The 20285-nt window shown below is 35.3% G+C and overlaps 1 protein-coding gene and 1 pseudogene across 4 annotated transcripts in view; both read left to right on the forward strand.

Annotated features, from left to right (window-relative positions):
- The window catches only part of TAOK1 (TAO kinase 1), a 145748-nt gene that overhangs the window by 80704 nt on the left and 44759 nt on the right, over positions 1-20285 (forward strand). For all 4 annotated transcript variants that reach the window (XR_003001765.1, XR_003001766.1, XM_024734691.1 and 1 more), the window contains 5 exons: positions 2486-2587; positions 4233-4278; positions 4838-4934; positions 6939-7052; positions 9721-9812. Coding sequence is in view for 2 of the 4 variants with exons in the window: in XM_024734691.1 (XP_024590459.1) it covers positions 2486-2587; positions 4233-4278; positions 4838-4934; positions 6939-7052; positions 9721-9812 (451 nt within the window). In the remaining 2 variants the exon portion in view is untranslated. The remainder of the gene's footprint in view (positions 1-2485; positions 2588-4232; positions 4279-4837; positions 4935-6938; positions 7053-9720; positions 9813-20285) is intronic.
- LOC112392835 (lysine-rich coiled-coil protein 1-like) lies at positions 12957-13723 on the forward strand (annotated as a pseudogene).

Consider the following 20285-nt stretch of genomic DNA (forward strand, 5'->3'; position numbering starts at 1 on the left):
ATCTCAGTGTATTTTCTTTCACAAACTGAGTGTACCTTTTTAACTTGTACCTAGAGCCATAAACAGCATATTACTGGCATTCCAAAAGCCTACCTGTCCCCCTGCTGTTAGTTTTTTAACTGTGGTATAATATATTACTTTATCTTTATCATAGAAGGCTTATCAGTTTCTAAAAGAGTAAACTAGAATAAGATGCATTTAACAGTAAATTATATTGGATGTAATTTTTTTAATGATTCAGACATTAAGGGCTGATTTAAGCAAACTTTAATGAGCAGACAATATATATCTAGTCTGAAAAATAAAAAAAATACAATTATTGATACTACACTGAGTATACTTTAGTTCACTAATATTGTGAGTAGTGCTTTTTAGTATATTTATTTTGTTTAATTGCATAAATTTATTTTATGAAATATAGTCTACTTTTAAAACCTAGGATCTGTCAGTCTTTAATTTTTCAATGTAATTATTTTTAATTGTGGTAAAATACACATAACAAATTTACCATGATAACCATTTTCTAGTATGTACTTCAGTGGCTTTAAGGACATTCACATTGTTTTGCATCCATCACCACCATTCATCTCCAGAACTCTTTTCATCTTGAAACACTGCAGTTCTTTACCCATTAAACAATAACTCCCCACTCCCTCCTCCCCTCACCCCCTGGATATCACTCTTCTATTTTCTGTCTCTATGAAGTTGACTACTTTAAGTATCTGATGTAAGTGAAATCATGCAGTATTTGTCCTTTTGTGACTGGCTTATTTCACTTTACATAATGTCCTCAGAGTTCATCCATGTTGTGGTATGTGTCAAAATTTCTATCCTTTTTAAGGCTAATATTCGTGTGTGTGTGTGTGTGTGTGTGTGTGTGTGTGTGTGTGTAAAACACTACATTTTATTTATCCATCCATTCATCTGTCAATGGATGCTTAGGTTCCTACTGCCTCTTGGTTATTGTGAATAATGCTGCTGTAAATATGGGTTACACAAATATTTTTTTGAGTCCTTAGTCTCTCAGTACTTTAGGTATATGCCCAGAGTTGGAATTGCTGGATCAGTCTTTAGTTTTTAAAGAGTTTGGTTTTCTACTTTTTTGGAATCTCTTTATTTTATGATAAATCTTGTTTTTGTAATGATCACACTATGAATATGATAACACTATTATGATTGTATCACTGTTCCATCATTTTGATACCTAAAAAACTCAGTTTCTTACAGGATTACTCTCATTTATATTCTATTCTGTAGCACAACTTCTGAACTAAGCTTTCATAGGCAAACTTGTACTGTGTTGGAGTCTGTTTGATTAGTCACACCTAGAACAAAAAGTTTCATTTAGGGCATCATTTTTTCACATCTGATATTAACGTCTTTCATGAAATTTTTTTCAATTGAAAATTGCAGGGTTTTGTTTTGTTTTGAAAGTTTCAAATATCATTCAGACTTGAAATTTAAAGGCCATGAAACATTTTCTCAGTTTAGCATCTTATATCTTACACATTTTATATAAAACACTGTGAACATATTTTGCTATATTTTGTTGAGGGCTTGTGAAATAACATCGGCGATATATGATCTTACATTCTAGTACAAAACATTTTTTAAAGTTTCCTATTATGCCAGTTTCCCTGCTTTTAGAAATCTGGCCCAAGTCAGTGGTAAAGGTTGAAAAAACGAAAACAAGAACAAAAAACAGATTCCTCATTCTCACCCCACAGCTGCTAAGCCTCTAGAGTCTCTGGGTGTAGACCCAGTAAACAGTATTTTTAGAGTTCTCTGGTTGCTTCTTAAGAGTAACTATGTTTAGGACATGGCCTAAGTGTCTAAGGTTGTCACGAAGTAGCTTATGGCTGAAGGTTTATCTGTATTTCCTGGTAGGTGTCATTTAGGAATGCTCTTAGTAAAATATGTAGGGAAATGTTTTCATACTGTTTTTTTTTTCTGTGAACTTTCCCATATAATAACTAATTGTTCTCTAGCATTTTATTTTAGGAAGTGTGCACTTACGAGTTTAAATCTTCGTTTGAATTTAAAAAGCAAACAAAACCTTAACATTTGGTAGAACACATAACCCAAAAACACAATAGATGAACTTTATGGTATGTAAATTATACATCAAAAAGCTGCAAATAAGAAGGGAAGATGAACTTTTGAAGAAAAATCACTAAATATGGTATATAGTTTTCATCAGCATGGTGTGTGGTTATAAAATTTTAATAAGACTCATTGATAATAAGTTTTACCAAACTAAAATTTGTCCTACCTTGAATGAAATAATTTTATAAATTACGTAATTGAGTTATAAACTATATGACCATAACTTTTTAATTTATTATTTTGATATTTACATATTACAAATGAAGTTTAATGTTCTCAATAACCCTTCTTAATCTGATAACTTTTTTCTTATATAACTTTCTCAGGAAGAGCAGCTGTTCATCATTTTTTCCTTTATTCGTTTTTTTCCTCCCCATAGAAATGGCAGGATATTATTAAGGAAGTCAAGTTTCTACAAAGAATAAAACATCCCAACAGTATAGAATACAAAGGCTGCTATTTACGTGAGCACACAGCATGGGTAGGTATATGCTTCCCTCTTGCTGTAATTTTAGTTGGTTTCTGTTTAGAGTTAATTATTTCAAGAATGTCTCAAAATGGTTGTGTAAGGCCATGCAGAAACACCTTGAAATGTTAGTTCATTCTGAGAGGGAGAGCAGCTTTTCCTAGAACTCCTAGGCAGGAGAGGGAATGTATGTTTTGTGAGTTTACTGCAGAGATTTAGCTGACCTTTATGTACATTTCTTGTACTCATTTTTTAAGGTAAATGGTGACTAGGGTTTGTTTTACTTCAAACACTCTTCTTGATCTCCTTGGTGAATTTATTTTATCTCAAGTAGAATCTTTTTAATAATATATTACATGGTACATGGTAAAATGTTCTCTGACATTTTTTAGTAGTATCATTCTTCAAATGGTTTATCAAACATTGTGAAAGCAATCCTGTTACTTGAGGATGAAATGTAGCCTATCTTTGACATAAACATATTGTAATCTATTTAACCACAAAGATCTTGGTGAAGTCCTGCTGAGTCCTGGTGAAATTTGAACTGATTATGATTCCTTGGCTGAATAATACTAATGCTAGAGAATTGAGACACTTTGTTACAAGGAGTGGTGATTAATTTTGCCCCATTGTTACCGCTGAGGTGACACGGTAGTAATACTGTAGCATTGTGGGCATAACTGTATCTTTTAAGAGAGAGGCTAAATTTTCTTTAAATGGGAATGTCCCTTATTTTGAATAATTAGTAAGTCACAGCTAATTATCATTTTAGTATCCTGAACCTAGATTTGTAATGTTTGGTGCATTTTTATCCAGTTTAATTTTGGTGGCAATGGCAGTACTCCTAAATACAAGACTGTGGTTAAAGAAAAAGCAGTGACATTGGGGAGATTACCTCTCTGTCTCTCATGTTTCTCCATTTGTAAAATAAGGATAGTAATAGGGCCTACCTCATAAGGTGGTTGTGAGGATTTAATTAGTTTTTTTTAAAATATTTATTTGGTTGCACTGGGTCTTAGTTTCGGCAGGTGGGCTCCTTAGTTGTGGCTCACGGGCTCCTCAGTTGTGGCTGGCAGGCTCCTTAGTTGTGGCATGCGAACTCTTAGCTGCTGCATGCATGTGGGATCTAGTTCCCTGACCAGAGATCGAACCCGGGCCCCCTGCATTGGGAGCGTGGAGTCCCAACCACCGCGCCACCAGGGAAGTCCCTTAATTAGCTTTAATATATATAAAATATCTGGCACATAGAAGGTGCTCTGTGTTTGCTTTAACTGTAACCTAAGCTTTGTATATATAGTTCCAAAGGACAGTTTTTTGCTTCCTAGCGATTACTAAAGTATTGCTTTCGTACTATAGATTAATAGTAACAGAATATGTATATTCCTTTATAGTTTTAGTAGTAGTTATATATGAAATACACATCTTATACAAATGATTATATGTTGGTATTGTAAAAGATTAATGTGTCATTAGCTTAACTTTACATATGCACTTAATATATTACTAGATACGTAAATACTCATTTTTTAAGGTAAATGGTGACTAGGGTTTGTTTTACTTCAAACACTCTTCTTGATCTCCTTGGTGAATTTATTTTATCTCAAGTAGAATCTTTTTAATAATATATTTTAATACTTATATAATTTTTCTTCCCATGTAGCTTGTAATGGAATATTGTTTAGGATCTGCTTCAGATTTACTAGAAGGTAGGTTCCCTTTAATCATTAAGAAAAAATAGTATTAGCAAAATAAAATGAGAATTCAATAAGAGGTTTCTTAAGTAATGTACAAATTTTCCAGAAAGAATAAAAATCTTAACCTTTCTATATTCTCTGCATAGTATGCACTGTCCTCATTAAATGTAATGTAATAGCATAAAAAAAGGGATTTTTAAAAAGGATTTTTCTCTCATTTTGACTTAAGTTTTTTTGGAATCTTTGTCATTCAGCTCCATCTGTTCCTTCTGTTCAGAATGAAGATATTAGAATAAAGGGAGAACTTTTATTACTTTTGTTTTTGTAATCACCAAATAATTGCTTAATGTTGTTAGCTTAGAGGAAAATTGACTGTGGACTGTATACTTTAACAGCTAGGCACAACTGTATACTAGTTGAAAAGTTCAATAGCATTATTTTATTATCTTTGGAAGGAAATCCCATCTTGCTAAATGTTAGTTTTTAAAAATTGCCCTATATATTAGGTATGTATTTTTAAACAAAAATGTTCTTTATAATAAATATTTTCAAATAACTTTCTTATTTTAAGTTCACAAAAAGCCATTACAAGAAGTGGAAATAGCAGCAATTACACATGGTGCTCTCCAGGGATTAGCCTACTTACATTCTCATACCATGATCCATAGGTAAGCACTTTGAAAATTATTATATATTAACAAGCAAATGGCTTGTTACATTATTCACTTATTAACCCTGAAAGTTTTGTTGGTTATAGCCAAATAAAACCATTTCTTATAAACTGAGGTTTTTTAGATTGTCCATGTTTAAAAGTACATACTAGTACACTTGATCTCTTTGTTTAGGATAATTTTAATCTTTGTCTACACATGTTGCTGGATTTTCCGAAGTTCAGGCATACCTCATTCTGTTATGCTTTGCTTTATTGCACTTCACAGATACCTCGTTTTTTACAAATTTAAGGTTTGTGGCAACCCTGTGTCAAGCAGGACTCTAGGTGCCATTTTTCCAACAGCATTTGCTCACTTTGTTTCTGTCACATTTTGGTAATTCTCACAGTATTTCAAACTTTTTCATCATTTTATTTGTTATGGTGATCTGTGATCATTGATCTTTGATGTTACCATTATGATTGTTTTGCCATTTATTAGCAGTAAAATATTTTAAAATTAAGGTATGTACATTGTTTTTTTAGAGATAATGCTACTGCACACTTAGTAGCCTACAGTATAGTGTAAACATAACTTTTATATGCACTGAGAAACCAACAGATTCATATGACTTGCTTTATTGTGTATTCTGTTTGTTAGGGTAGTCTGGAATCAAACCTGTAGTATCTCTTAGGTATGCCTGTATGTGCACTTTGTAGATTTGTGTACATTTAATTGAAATTAATTGTAGAATCATTTAATTTGGGGAATGGAAAAGACATTAGGGATTATATAGTCTTCCTTTTTTTATTTTACCAGTGAAGCAACTGATGCCCCAATTTGTGACTAATTTCCCAAAGTTTACAAAGCCAGGTGGATTTAGACTAGAACTAAACCTACATCTTGTCTTCCTGGTAACTGATAATGCCAGATTTATTCCATGATAGGGATAAATAAAAGATACTTAATACTTTTTATGCTTTGAGTATTGATCCTTGATGATCCTTGATAATGAATAGTAAAATTAAGCCATTCCATAATGCATTGGTATTGGTTTTACCTGTTTTAGAAGGAAATTAACATTTTTTGATTATATATGTGAATCAAGCAATAAATGTTAAACTATATAGTAGAGTCAATTGCGAGTTAATGTGATTTTTTTTTTTTTTAAGATTAGGGTTGTAAGGTTCAAGAGAAATTTACATACTAGTAAGTAAGTGAATAGAAGATTTAGAACTATAACCTAAGGTCTTCGCACCGCACAGCTTGTGGGATCTTAGTTTCCTTACCAGCGATTGAACCCAGGCCCAAGGCACTAAAAGCGCTGCCAGGGAATTCCCTAAAGTATCTCTTCATTTTTAAAAAACAAATGGAAGGAAAATAGATTAATTTAGTATTATGTCCATTACAATAGTAAGAATTGACAAGTGCTCGGAAGCTTAGTTTTTCTGTTTTTGAAAGGTTAAGTGTATGTTATGGTGCCCGTTGGACATACAGTCCCATTTTATAAATATCCATAATTTTCTGGGATCATGGATATTACATTATCCATATGTTTGTCTTCATTTCATATCCTAAGGGTGGAAATGATATGAATAATCCTTTTTTTAAAATTGGGGGCATGAAATTCTTTTTTTTTTTTTTTTACATTAAGTAGGTTACTCAGAAATCTTAAAATTAGGAAGGAGTGGTCTGCTATTTAAATTTAATTTTTAAAACCATTATTTGTACCAATAAACAGGACCTCAGATGAAGACTATACACTTTAATTACCTGATTTTCTGTCTTGTTTTTACTGCTATTTTGCCTTCTCTTTTACAAAATTGTTACTATATATGGATTCTGTATTTTTTGTATTCTAATTTGGATCTTAATTCTCATCCCAAATGAGAGATTATCCTAGGACTTAATTATTTTGATTTCTCCTTCTCTGTTTTACAAATTTTTATTTGATTTTTATCATTTTTTTTACACAACCCAGTGAAGGAAAGAGAAATAATTTTCTGTGTTCCTTAAACCCAGAGATATCAAAGCAGGAAATATCCTTCTGACAGAGCCAGGCCAGGTGAAACTTGCTGACTTTGGATCCGCTTCCATGGCATCTCCTGCCAATTCTTTTGTGGGAACGCCATATTGGTAAGAATAATCTTATCTGGATTTGATCTTCATAATTGATATTGTGTGTGGTTGTGCGTCTTTAAGATGTCTTTTTCCTGAAAATATTATGTTATTTTGGACATTTTAACTTTAAGCATTACAGTTAGTTTCAAATACAGATTTGGAGTGCTCCCCTTACATCCCCCATTTTTAAAATTTGTCCCCCCTACAGTTTCCTTCCTATGATTATCTGCATCATATATTGGGTGTGGGAGTGGAAACATTCAATAAGAATTCAAGTGGGGAAAAGATAGAAATGCTAAGTGGAAATGTGTGTGTTTTCTTTAGATTTATATTTATATTTACTATATATCATTGATCTTCAGACTAGGAGTACCTAAAGACTGGTAGTGGACTTGGAGTTCTCTGGGGTTTTTTGTTTTTATTTTTTATTATGGAGAATTTCAAATATAACACTAGACAAAAGTATAATGAACCCTACGAATCATTCATTTAGCCCAGCAACTTTATCCCCATGGCTAGTCCTGCCCTATGCACTCACCTCTCCCTTTGTTCCTCTCCCCTCAGTTATTTTGAAACATTCTAGACATCATCTAATTTTATCCATGAATAATTCATTATTAATGTCATCAAGTTTGAAGGGAATAGTTTTCCAGATCTTCAACTTTCAAATGTATCCTCTTTTTCTATGTATGCTGAGAGCTGTGTCTTAGGCCCACTACGTCATCTTTCTCACCTGCCTTTCAAATCTCCCTTCTCCTGCCTCATAAAAGAAAGGCTTCTAACCCACCCTGAATATTACAGTGATGCATTGCTCTGTGGTGTAAAAGCCTCAAAGTAACACCAGAGGAACAATTTGAGAAGATGTAGCATCTGTCAGATATATTGAAGAGTCAGGACAAAACTCTTGGCAAGTCCTTGTACCTTTCCAGTCATCTGCCTTCCATTCCTTTTACCCTTTGCTTTTTCTTTCTCCCCAATTATCTTCCTTCTCTCCTTTTTTTCTAGTGCAGAATTCATAACTGACATGGTTGTCGTGGGGACGCATAAACATGTTATTTGCATTGAATTCAGACTTTTTTCTGGCAGAAGGTGATTCTGATTTGACTGATTGATATGACCATGAAGACTGATTTTGCTAACTAGATTATAGGGCAGTGTTTTTAAAAAATTGAATGAACTAATTCTGCAACTCCCAAGTTTTTAATATTTTTAAAGCACGTACACAATATACATACATACACTGTGCATTATATCCTTTGCAACTATTAAATTTATAAAATTTACATATCAACTCAAAAGTGTGCAAGGAAAAAAAAAGTGTGCAAGGGATACACAGTTTTTATAAATTCATTGAAGGTAAATAAATGAATAAAAAATTTGAAGACCACTGCTCTAGATGACCAAAAATTTCTATGTAAAACCCTAGTTTAGATAGAGTCCCCCCCATAAAAAAGGGTTCTGTGAGTGTATAATATTTCTCAGTGCTTCCCCTCTTTAGATATTAATGATGAATATTAGATATTTAAAAGGCCCTCAAAAGTTCTGCAATAAAAAAACAAATTACTTGTTTAACTTTTCTTGATAATTTCTCAAACTTCCTTCAGCATCTTAAAGAACACATTGACAATTGAAAGTTTACAATAAAGTAAACATATTGGTTAATTTGTATATAGTGTACTTTGAACACAGGAACTAGGTTCATATTTATATGTCTTTACACAAATGCACATGTGCACGCACACACAAACACACACAGGGATACCTGGTAATAATCTTATTGAAGCCGTCAGCAACTGTTCTAAGTACCTATCTGTGCTTAATACCAAATACATATGAAGTATAAGGTAAAGTATCATCAAGAACCACAGACTCTAGTTGAAGACATGAATTAGTGTTTCATTTTTTGTAGGCTTTTTTGGGTTTTTTTGTTTTGGTTTTTGTGTTTTTTTGGCTGCGCCGAGTGGCATGTGGGATCTTCCCGACCAGGGATCGAACCTGCTGCCACCCCCGCTGCAATGAATGGAAGCGTGGAGTCTTTAACCACTGGACTGCCAGGGAAGTCCTGTGTTTCATTTTATCACCAAGACACCATCGTTGGTTGGTTATAAAGTTGATAATTTTGTGATTGTTTTAGTTGTGAGCTGCCCTAGCCACTTTTATCATGGGACACTATTCTAATTTGAAAGAAAGGCTGACAAGCTATGCTTATTCAGCGTTGGATATTGTGATAGGTACTTCCTGAAATAAATGGAGTGAGTTTGTCATTTCAAGGGAAACAACTGATGGTATTCAATGCCAATGGTAAAATTCCATCTTTCAAGCAAAAATTAGATGGAATCCTGAGACCAAAATGTTTGAGAATCACTGGCCTAAAGGCTATACAGTATTAGAATTTGCAGACTTGAACGGATGCAGAATACAGCCCTCCTCTAGGGCATCCTTCCTTTAGGATGCTGTTATAAGATCATGACACATGGTGAGAATGAGTCTCACACTGTATATGCAAAGGTAAATATTTACCTCACAACCTGTAATACATTTATTTCATATTATAAAAATTCTTAATGTCCAGATATATTGCCTGGAATTCACACCAGGTGTTCTCCATGTAGATAGTCATTACATTTTAAAAGAAAAGTATACATTTTTTTAACTTTAATTTAAATGACATTTTATTTTTTAGGATGGCCCCAGAAGTAATTTTAGCCATGGATGAAGGACAGTATGATGGAAAAGTAGATGTATGGTCTCTTGGTATAACGTGTATTGAACTAGGTAAGCATGTTCTTTATTACTATGTAGTAAATTTTGATCAAAGTTTTACCTCAATTTCTATACCAAATTACAGCTTTTTATTTTTTATGTTGGTTGCTAAGGGGAGCAATATGTTTATTACATAGTTTTCATTTTGGTTATCTGGTAATTCTTATATATATTAGCTTAGGTATATTGTATTTGCTCTGTTAAATTAGGTCTAAAAAAATTTCCACTATAGTATTAATTAAGTTTGAGGTATCTATGTCTTATTATTAATGAGTATTTGTTAAGCACTTGGAATATATATGTGATTACTAGATTTACCATCTATAGATGGTCTCTGAAGCATTTATGAGTTACTTACCTTTACCTAGGATACTTATTACTTTGAGTTAGATTTAAGAATTAGCTGTCAGGCTGCATACATATTGTAGTAGTTTAATTTTATGCACACATTCTGTTGCTCATAAATTGAACTGTGCTTAAAGCAGCGGACCACCATAACTTCACTAACATTCCCAATGTAAGTGAGCCAGGTGGGTAATTGAACTGTCACTGTAACTGAAGATGATGGCTATCTTCTTGCTCTTGATTCCCCAGGCTTCCCCCCACAAGCCCAATATCCTTTTCTTTTTTCCTTCTTATAAGAGCATTCCATTAAACTTTATTTAAAAACAAGAATATTTAATTGAAGCATTCTAGGAGTGACCAAGAATTGAAAACAACACATTAAAGTAAAAATCCATGTGTAGGGCTTCCCTGGTGGCACAGTGGTTGAGAGTCCGCCTGCTGATGCAGGGGACACGGGTTTGTGCCCCGGTCTGGGAAGATCCCACATGCCGCGGAGCGGCTGGGCCCGTGAGCCATGGCCGCTGAGCCTGCGCCTCTGGAACCTGTGCTCCGCAACGGGAGAGGTCACAACAGTGAGAGGCCTGTGTACTGCAAAAAAAAAAAAAAAAAAAACCCAGTGGAAAAAAAATCCATGTGTAATTTTGACAAATCATATTTATTTTAAAGTTTGATAACAGCAGTAAATAGAGATTTGGCGATTACCATAATGCCATTCTCCTCTGATCTCTTCATCTCAGTTTGAGGTTTGCAAAATGTTTCTTCCATTTGAAAGTATCCTTAAGTGTCTTAAATTCTTTTTCTCTTGATTCTTCTTCCTACTGGTAGATCCTAATTACTTTCTTAAGAAACTTGGGTATAAATGTAAAAAAGCTGGTTAATATATTCTGCCCATGGGTTATTTTTACACTCTTATGCTGGCTGATGCATATATGTGCCCCTTGGTGATAGCGAAATTGCATTAATGGTCCTGTTAGGTATCATTGATATATTTTAATATTTATCTGATTAGAAAGTATTCATTGGCTAATTGTACTGCTCGGAAAGAAACCTCTCTAAACTCTGCAGTTTCTGTGAAATGGTTTCTTTTTGCCAGACTTTTCTAGCTTTTTATTGTAGTTCACAAGATAGAATTACTTCACAGTGAGAGTTTTTATGCTTATATAATAAAGCAACTTCAGAAGATGTGACTGCCTTTGGATAATTTCAAATGAGTGAGATGTCTTAAAGAAATTCTTAGAGTTTTAGGCATACATTTGGCATCTTCAACTTTTATAAATAGTCTTTCATAATCACTTTAAAAAATTTTACTTACAAATGTTTTGAATTATGAAGTTGTTCTAAGTTCAGGAACTGTATTTTAAGCCTGCTTTGGGTTCCAAGGGAAAGGTCTAGAGGAGCACAAGCAAATAAAACTGTCTGCATTGGTAGAAATGTTCTGTGTCTCCATGCCTTTTGAGCACTTGAAATGTGGCTAATGTAACTGAGGAACTGAACTTAAAATTGTATTTTTCTTTTTTTTTTTAAATATTTATTTATTTAGTTGGTTGTGCCAGGTCTTAGTTGTGGCATGCAGGCTCCTTGTTTCCACGTGTGGGATCTTCGTTGCGGCATGCGGAATCTTTAGTTGTGGCATGTGGTATCTTTAGTTGTGGCATGCAGGATCTTTTAGTTCTGGCATGCGGGAACTAGTTCCCTGACCAGGGATCAAACCCGGGCCCCCTGCATTGGGAGCTCCGAGTCTTAACCACTGGACCACCAGGGAAGTCCCTTAAAATTGTATTTCATTTCAATAAGTTTACATATAAATAGTCACATGTGGCTAGGGGGTACCCTGTTAGACAGTACAGGTCTATAGGCATGCAAATTAGATTTGTAGTCTTGGGAACTAAATCTGTTACATGCTTTTACTTTAAAATAGTTAAAGATAGTGAATTAAAGCAAACTATTTTCTCATAGCTTGGTTATGTCTTATGACCAAGAAATCTTAAAGTGCAGGATTTTTCATAGGTTAGTTTATATGTTTGATTACAGTTAATCTGATGGAAAAGATCCCTGGTTTGTTGTTTTCAGGAATGATTGTACAATCGTGTTTATAAAAATAAATTTACCACTTTTTTCTGATTATAAAAGTATATATTGAGGATGTAAAATTTCAGAACTTTAAAAGGAGTAAAAGGAAAATAAATCAAAATAAATATAACTACAGTAATTTGTTAATGTGTACACAGGATAGAAAGATGTAAACTGTGACATCAAAAACATAAATCAGTGGCGCACCTTGCAGCTATGGCGGCCTTGTGGTGGTGCTGTCCATTCAGCCGCTGGTGGTGGTGGCGACTTCCTCTCAGGAAGTCCGATCTCCACCTCCTGCTCCCACCACGCTTGCTCGGTGGCGGCAGAGGCAGCGGTTGTCCCTGCCTCTCTGCCTCCTCCACCTTGGCCTATCCACCAGCTGGCATTGGCGGGGAGGGAGACGGTAGTTGTAGATGGCCACCCCTGCCTCAGAGAAGATACCACATTGAATGAGCAAAGAATGAACTTCTTACAGATACCTTTTATAAAAGGCTTATAAGGAATAGTGCCATAATTTGAATCACAATGGATTTCACATTATGAGGTGAATGGGAGTGAAGTATTGGACAAAAATAGATTTTTTAATCTCTACATCATGGTTTTTAGCTCCTCAGTTGTTGCACAGTCTCACTATTTGGGGAAAGTTCATGCTAAAAAACTGAAGTAATTAATGGGTGAATATGATCAAATTTCTCCACCAAGTTCTCAACCTGATAAGCAGAATCCTTTGTCAACCTAATGAAGTATTCAAGGAAGACATCTGACTCTTTTCAAGATGAACTTGAAGATTATATCAAAGTGCAGAAAGCCAGAGGCTTAGAGCCAAAGACTTGTTTCAGAAAGGTGAGAGGATTATTTGGAAACCTGTGGATACAAATAAGAGGTTAATTCTAGACCCAGGTGTAGAATGTTTGATCAAAGACTCCCTTATGAACCCGTCCAGACCTACTGAAGACCGTGCAATATTTCACAAGCAGTGGAGAAGCGGTTACCTCAGTGACTATCAGCTCATGACAGCAGGCTGAGACTGGACTCCCTGAACTACTGTCAATTCACCAGGGACTGTTTCACAGGAAAACCAGTATCCCTGAACTTTAGTCAACAAGAGTAAAACTGTGGCTCATACAGTGTAGGATCTGGAGTTTACAGGCACCTCTCCTCAGAAAACAGTGCCAGTGCCCATCAAGCTAGTTATAAACAGATACATCAGAAGAGAGAAAGATACCCAGAGGAAGGCCAGGAAAAACCAGAGGAGGAGTGGCCCAAGCATAAGAGGAAGAAAGCTTATGAGGAAATAGATTTAGACAAACACAAGAGCATCCAAAGAAACAGAGGTGAAAACAGTCAGAGTCAGTACAGAAAAGCTTAAGAACCGAAAGGAGAAAAAAAGCTGAGGTGTAGCCTCTAAGAAAGAGGAACATAAGCGTAGAAAAGAGAAAAAGGAACAAGGGAAAGAAAGGACAGAAGAGGAGATGCTTTGGGACCAGTCTGCCCTTGGATTTTGAAGCTCTTGCATTGGTTCTCCTGAGGTTAAACTGAAGAAATAGTTAAGGAGCTTGGTTTTATGATGTCTATGTTCATATCGCTCTTTTCATGTGAACAGGTACAAAGGCTAAGTGAACAGAAAACATTTAGTGTGCTTGCTCTCCAAAATGGAAATTACTTTTCTGCTCCTAAAATCATTACTACATTTTTCTTATACATAATGTAATTTCCCTTGATGAGGGTGGCTCTGCTTTTATTCATCAAATTGCTATGATGGTGGAAGTATTTTTCCCTTGGGAGGTCATTTATTTTAAATTGGAGGATTAATAGGCTTTATAGAATCTGTTTCTTGATTGGGTGTTAGTTTGGGGTGGGTGTTTTTATATTCATTAGTTTTCTCTGTGAAGCAGTTTACATTGATATTTTTTTTCCTTCATTAAATCTAACTTGCTATAGATTTTCTAGATTGGAAAGTGGAAAATGACATACATTATATAATAAGCTTAAGTTACATACAGTTTTAAATGTTTCAAAAAGTCTTAATACAAAATCAGTTTATATTCTGGAAATGTTTATAATATAATAAAGTTCTAATTTCTACGAAAAAAAGCATAAATCAAAACCAACAAGCGAAAGATAAAACATGGTGGTGGGGAGTAAAAATGTAGAGCTTTTTTTTTGCGGTACGTGGGCCTCTCACTGTTGTGGCCTCTCGCATCGCGGAGCACAGGCTCCGGACTCGCAGGCTCAGCGGCCATGGCTCATGGGCCCAGCTGCTCCACGGCATGTGGGATCTTCCCAGAGCGGGGCACAAACCCGCGTCCCCTGCATCGGCAGGCGGACTCTCAACCACTGCGCCACCAGGGAAGCCCTGCGTAGAGCTTTTTTTAAACTTAAGTTGTTATCAACTTAAAATAGACTATTATAAATATGTTGTTTTATATATTTTGTAAGCTTCATATCAATCACAAAGCAGAACCTCTAGTAGATACACAAAAGATATAGAGAAAGGAATCCAAACGTAACACTAAAGATAGTCATCAATTCACAAAGGAAGAGAGTGAGAGGAGAAGAAAGGAACAAAGGAATTACGAAACAGCCAGAAACCAATAAACAAAATGGCAATGAGTACATATATTTATCAATAATTACTTTAATTGTAAGTGAACTAAATTCTCCAATCAAAAGAAATGGAATGACTAAATGGATAAAAAAACAAAACCCATCTGTATGTTGCTTACAAGAGAGTCACTTCAGATATAAGGACACATAGAGACTGAAAGTGAGGAATGGAAAAAGATATTCCATATAAATGGAAACCAAAAGAAAGCTAGGGTAGCTATAGTTTTGTCAGACAAAATAGACTTAAAAAAAAGACTGTAATAAAAGACAAAGAAAGGCATTACATAATGATTAAAGAAGTCAGTTCAGCAAGAGAATATACCTTTTGTAAATATTTATGCACCCAACATAAGATCACCTAAATATATAAAACAACATAAACAGACCTAAAGGGAGAAATCGACAGCAATACAATAATAGTAGGGGACTTTAATACCCCGTGTTCATCAGTGACTAGATCACAGACAAAAAGTCAATATGCAACATTGACCTTAAATGACACATTAGACCAAATGGACTTAACAGACACACACAGAACATTTCATCTCAAAGCAACAGAATACACGTATTTCTTAAGCGCATACAGAATGTTCTCCAGGATAGATCTTACGTTAGGCCACAAAACAAGTCTTAATAAATTTAAGAAGATTAAAATCACATCAACCTTCTTTCCCAACCACAGTCGTATGAAACTTGAAATCAGTTATAAGAAGAAAACTGGAACATTCACAGATATATGGAGATTAAACAAAACAGTACTGAACACTCAATGGGTCAAAGAAGAAATCGAAAAATATCTCAAGACAAATGAAAATACCTGGGACTTCCCTGGTGGTCCAGTGGTAAAGAATCCACTTTCCAATGCAGGGGACGTGGGTAAGATCCCTGGGCAGGAAGATCCCACATGCTGCGGCGCAACTAAGCCCATGCGCCGCAACTACTGAGCCTGTGCTCTAGAGCCCGTGAGCCACAACTACTGAGCCCACGTGCCACAACTGCTGAAGCCCGCACGCCTAGAGCCTGTGCTCTGCAACAAGAGAAGCCACCGCAGTGAGAAGCCCACACACCACAATGAAGAGTAGCCCCCGCTCACCGCAACTAGAGAGAAAAGCCCACACGCAGCAATGAAGACCCAACGCAGCCAAAATATTTTTTTTAAGTTTTTTTTTTTAATTATTAGAATCGCATCAAACTTCCTTTCCAACCACAGTCGTATGAAACTTGAAATCAATTATAAGGAGAAAACTGATATATGGAGAGTAAACAAGATGGTACTGAGCACTCAGTGGGTCAAAGAAGAAATCAAAAAATATCTCAAGACAAATGAAAATAGAAGTACAACATACTAAAACATATGGGATTAAGCAGGGACTTCCTTCATGGTCCAGTGGTGAAGAACCCTCCTTCTAGTTGCAGGGGACGCCAGTTTGATCCCTGGTCAGGGAACTGAGATCCCACATGCCTTGGGGCAACTAAGCCCGCACACCACAACTACTGAGCTCACGTGCCTCAACGAAAGAGCCCGTGTGCTGCAATCTTCAGAGCCCACGCACCACAACTAGAGAGAGAAAACTCGCACACCACAACTAGAGAGAAGCCCGCACGCCACTGCAACTAGAGAGAAGCCCGTGCGCTGCAACGAAGATCCCACATGCTGTAACTAAGACCCGATGCAGCCCCCAAAAAAACCACTAAGGGACAATGGAAAATCAAAGTAATAAATGGGATTTAAAAAAAAAAACCAACAACGAAACATGGGATACAGCAAAAGCAGTTCTAGATAACTAATGAGAGCCTGCTGTATAGCATAAGGAACTCTACTCAATACTCTGCAATGGCCTATATGGGAAAAGAATCTAAAAAAAAAAAAAAAACGAGAGAGAGAGGGAGTGGATATACATATATGTATAACAAATTCACTTTGCTCTACACTTCAAACTAACACAACATTGTAAATTAACTATACTCCAATAAAATTTTTTTAAATGATAAAAAAAGGCAGTTCTAACAGGGAAGCTCATAGTGATAAATGCCTACTTTAATAAACAAGAACAATTTCAAATAAACAACCTAACTTTCCACCTCAAGGGATTAGTAAAAAAAGAACAAGCTAAGCCCTAAGTTAGTAGAAGGAAGGAAATAAAGATTAGAGCAGAAATAAGTGAAATAGAGACTAAAAAGACAATAGAAAAGAACAGTGAAACTTAAGAGCTGGGTTTTTTTTAAAAAGATAAACAAAATAGACAAATCTTTAGATAGACTTTCCATAAAAGAGAACTCAAATAAAATAAGAGATGAAGGAGACATTATATCTGATAACACAGAAATACTAAAGAATCACAAGAAACTACTATGAACAGTTATACATCAACAAATTGAGCAACCTAACAGAAATGGACAAATTCCTGGAAATATTCAATGTACCAATACTGAATCATGAAGAAACAGAAAATCTAAACAGACTGATTATTAGTAAGGAGATTGAATCAGTAACCAAAAACCTCCCAACAAACAGAAGTCCAGGACCCAATGGCTTCACTGGTGAATTTTACCGAACGTTTAAAGAAGAATTAATACCAGTCATTCTCAAATTCTTCCAAAAAACAGAAGAGGAGAAAACACTACCAAACTTATTTTACAAGGTCAGCATTACTCTGATACCAAAACCAGACAAGGACACTATAAGAAAAGAAAATTACATGCCAATATCCCTGATGAACATAGATGCAAAAATCCTCAACAAAGTAGTAGCAAACAGTATTCAACAATACAGTAAAAGGATCATACCCCATGATAAAGTGGTATTTATTCCAAGGATGTAAGGATGGTTCAAAATGCACAAATCAATCAGTGTGGTACATCACTTTAACAAAATGAAGGATAAAAATCATATGATCATCTCAGTAGATGCAGAAAAAGCTTTTGACGGAATTTAGCATCCATTTATGATAAAAATTCACAACAAAGTGGGTATAGAGGAAACATACCTCAACATAATAAAGACCATATATGACAAGCTCAAAGCTAACATCATACTCAACAGTGAAAAGCTAAGATATTTCCCTCTGAGATCGGGAACAAGAAAAGGATGCCCACTCTTGCCACTTAATATTTAACATAGTATTGGAAGTCCAGATAGGCAAGAAGAAGAAATAAAAGACATCCAGATCAGAAAGGAAGAAGTAAAACTGTGCTATTTGAAGATGACATGGTATTATATACAGAAAACCCTGAAGATTCCACCAGCAAACTGTTAGAACTAATAAACAAGTTCAGTCAAGTTGCAAGGTACAAAATCAGTATACAAAAATCAGTTGTATTTCTGTACACTAATAACAAACTATAAGAAAGAGAAATTAAGAGAACAATCCCATTTACAATCATATCAAAAAGAATAAAATACCTAGGAATAAATTTAACTGAGAAGGTTAAAGACCTGTAAACTGAAAACTATAAGACTTTGATGAGAGGAATTGAAAAGAACACAAATAAATGGGAAGATATTTTGTGCTCATGGATTGGAAGAACAAATATTGTTAAAATGTCCATATTATCCAAAGCAGCCTACAAATTCAGTGCCATCTCCATCAAAATTCCAATGGCATTTTTCACAGAAATAAAACTTAACAATCCTAAACTTTGTATGGAACCACAGAAGACCCTGAATAGCAAAAGCAATCTTGATAAAGAAGAAGAAAGCTGGAGGCATCATACTTCTGTTTTGAACTGTATTAGAAAACTTTAGTAATCAAAACAATATGATATTGGCATAAGACAAACACATAGATCAATGGAACAGGATAGAGAGCCCAGAAATAAACCCATGCCTATATGGTTAATTAATTTACAGCAACAGGTCAAGTATAGACTATGGGAAAAGGACAGTCTCTTCAGTAAATGGTATTGGGAAAACTGGAAAACCACATGCAAAGAGTGAAAATGGACCAGTATCAGGAATTCCCTGGTGGTCCAGTGGTTAGGACTCAGCACTTTCACTGCCATGGCACGAGTTCAATTTCCTGGTTGGGGAAATAAGATCCTGCAAGCCATATGACATGGCCAAAAAACGAAAAGAAAAGAAAATGGACCACTATCTTATATCATACACAAAAATCAGCTGGTTACATACAGGGGAAATTTATCAAATAAGAAAATATATTAAAGATAATGAGAGTGAGGTTTTTCATTGTCAGAGAGGGGTATTACATATCATGGGAAGAGGATAAGCTGGAATAAATACTATGGTATTGGATTGGATTTGTGATATTATGGTGAACTCAATTGTTCTCAATAAACAAATATAGATGTTTAATGTGCATGTATGCCCTAACTCTATCCACTGAGAGGATCTAAGAACAGTGACACCTCAGTAGCAGTGAGTACATCCGTTGCCATAGTTTCTTGGAGTAGGGAAAGTACAAGATGCTCCTGGAACATCTTAGTGTGCCAGAAAGCAAGGAAGGATCAAGGAGTGATGGGGCCATGTGAAAAAAAATAGAAGCCATCATAAAAAGGTTCTTACTGCTCAAATGTGAGGCAGTTTGAACATCAAAATAAATGATAATAGCAGGTTATAACTTATTAAATAAATAGAAGTCTACAAGTCCATATAATAAAGAATAAAATGAAAGTTTTATGAAAAACAGGATATTTGTATAAGTACCTTCTCACAAAATACTTATTAAAGACAAAAAGAGAAACTACTGTGAAGAAGCCTGGTAGAAACCACCGTAAGTGATCAAAGTGAACACCATCAATAATGGAACCATTTGAACTCATACATCATCTTATAGAATAAATTAGAAAAATATAACGTTTACTTCTGTGATATTCCTGCCAAAGTTGTATAGCCCAAATTTAATTATTAGGACCAACCCAAATTGAGGGATATTTTATACTTCAAAATTGTCAAGGTCATGACTTCAGCTCACCTTAAGAGACTGGAAAAAGAAGAGGAAATTCAACCGAAAATAAGCAGAAGAAAGAGAATAAAATATCAAAGCAGAAATCAGTTAAATAGAAAGCAGAGAAGCAATAGAGAAAATCAGTGAAACCAAAAGCTAGTTGTTTGAGAAAATTAATAAAATTGGTAAACCACTAGCCAGATTGATCAGGAAAAGAAGAGAGAAGACACAATATCAGGAATAAGAGGTGATACCACTACAGATTTTACAGGTATTAAAAGAATTATAGGGACTTCCCTGGTGGTCCAGTGGTAAAGAATCCACCTTCCAGTGCAGGGGGCGCAGGTTCGATGATCCCACATGCCGTGGGGGCAACTAAAACCCACGCGTGACAACTACTGAGCTTGCACACCTCAACGAGAGAGCCCGCGTGCCACAAACTACAGAGCCCCCGCACACCACAACTAGAGAGAGAAAGCCCAAATGCCACAACTAGAGAAGCCTGCACACCACAACGAAGAGCCCATGGGGCAATGAAAGATCCCTCACGCTTTAA

Source organism: Neophocaena asiaeorientalis, unplaced genomic scaffold, assembly GCF_003031525.2.
Source record: "Neophocaena asiaeorientalis asiaeorientalis breed wild unplaced genomic scaffold, Neophocaena_asiaeorientalis_V1.1 scaffold129, whole genome shotgun sequence".
Lineage (NCBI taxonomy): Eukaryota > Metazoa > Chordata > Mammalia > Artiodactyla > Phocoenidae > Neophocaena > Neophocaena asiaeorientalis.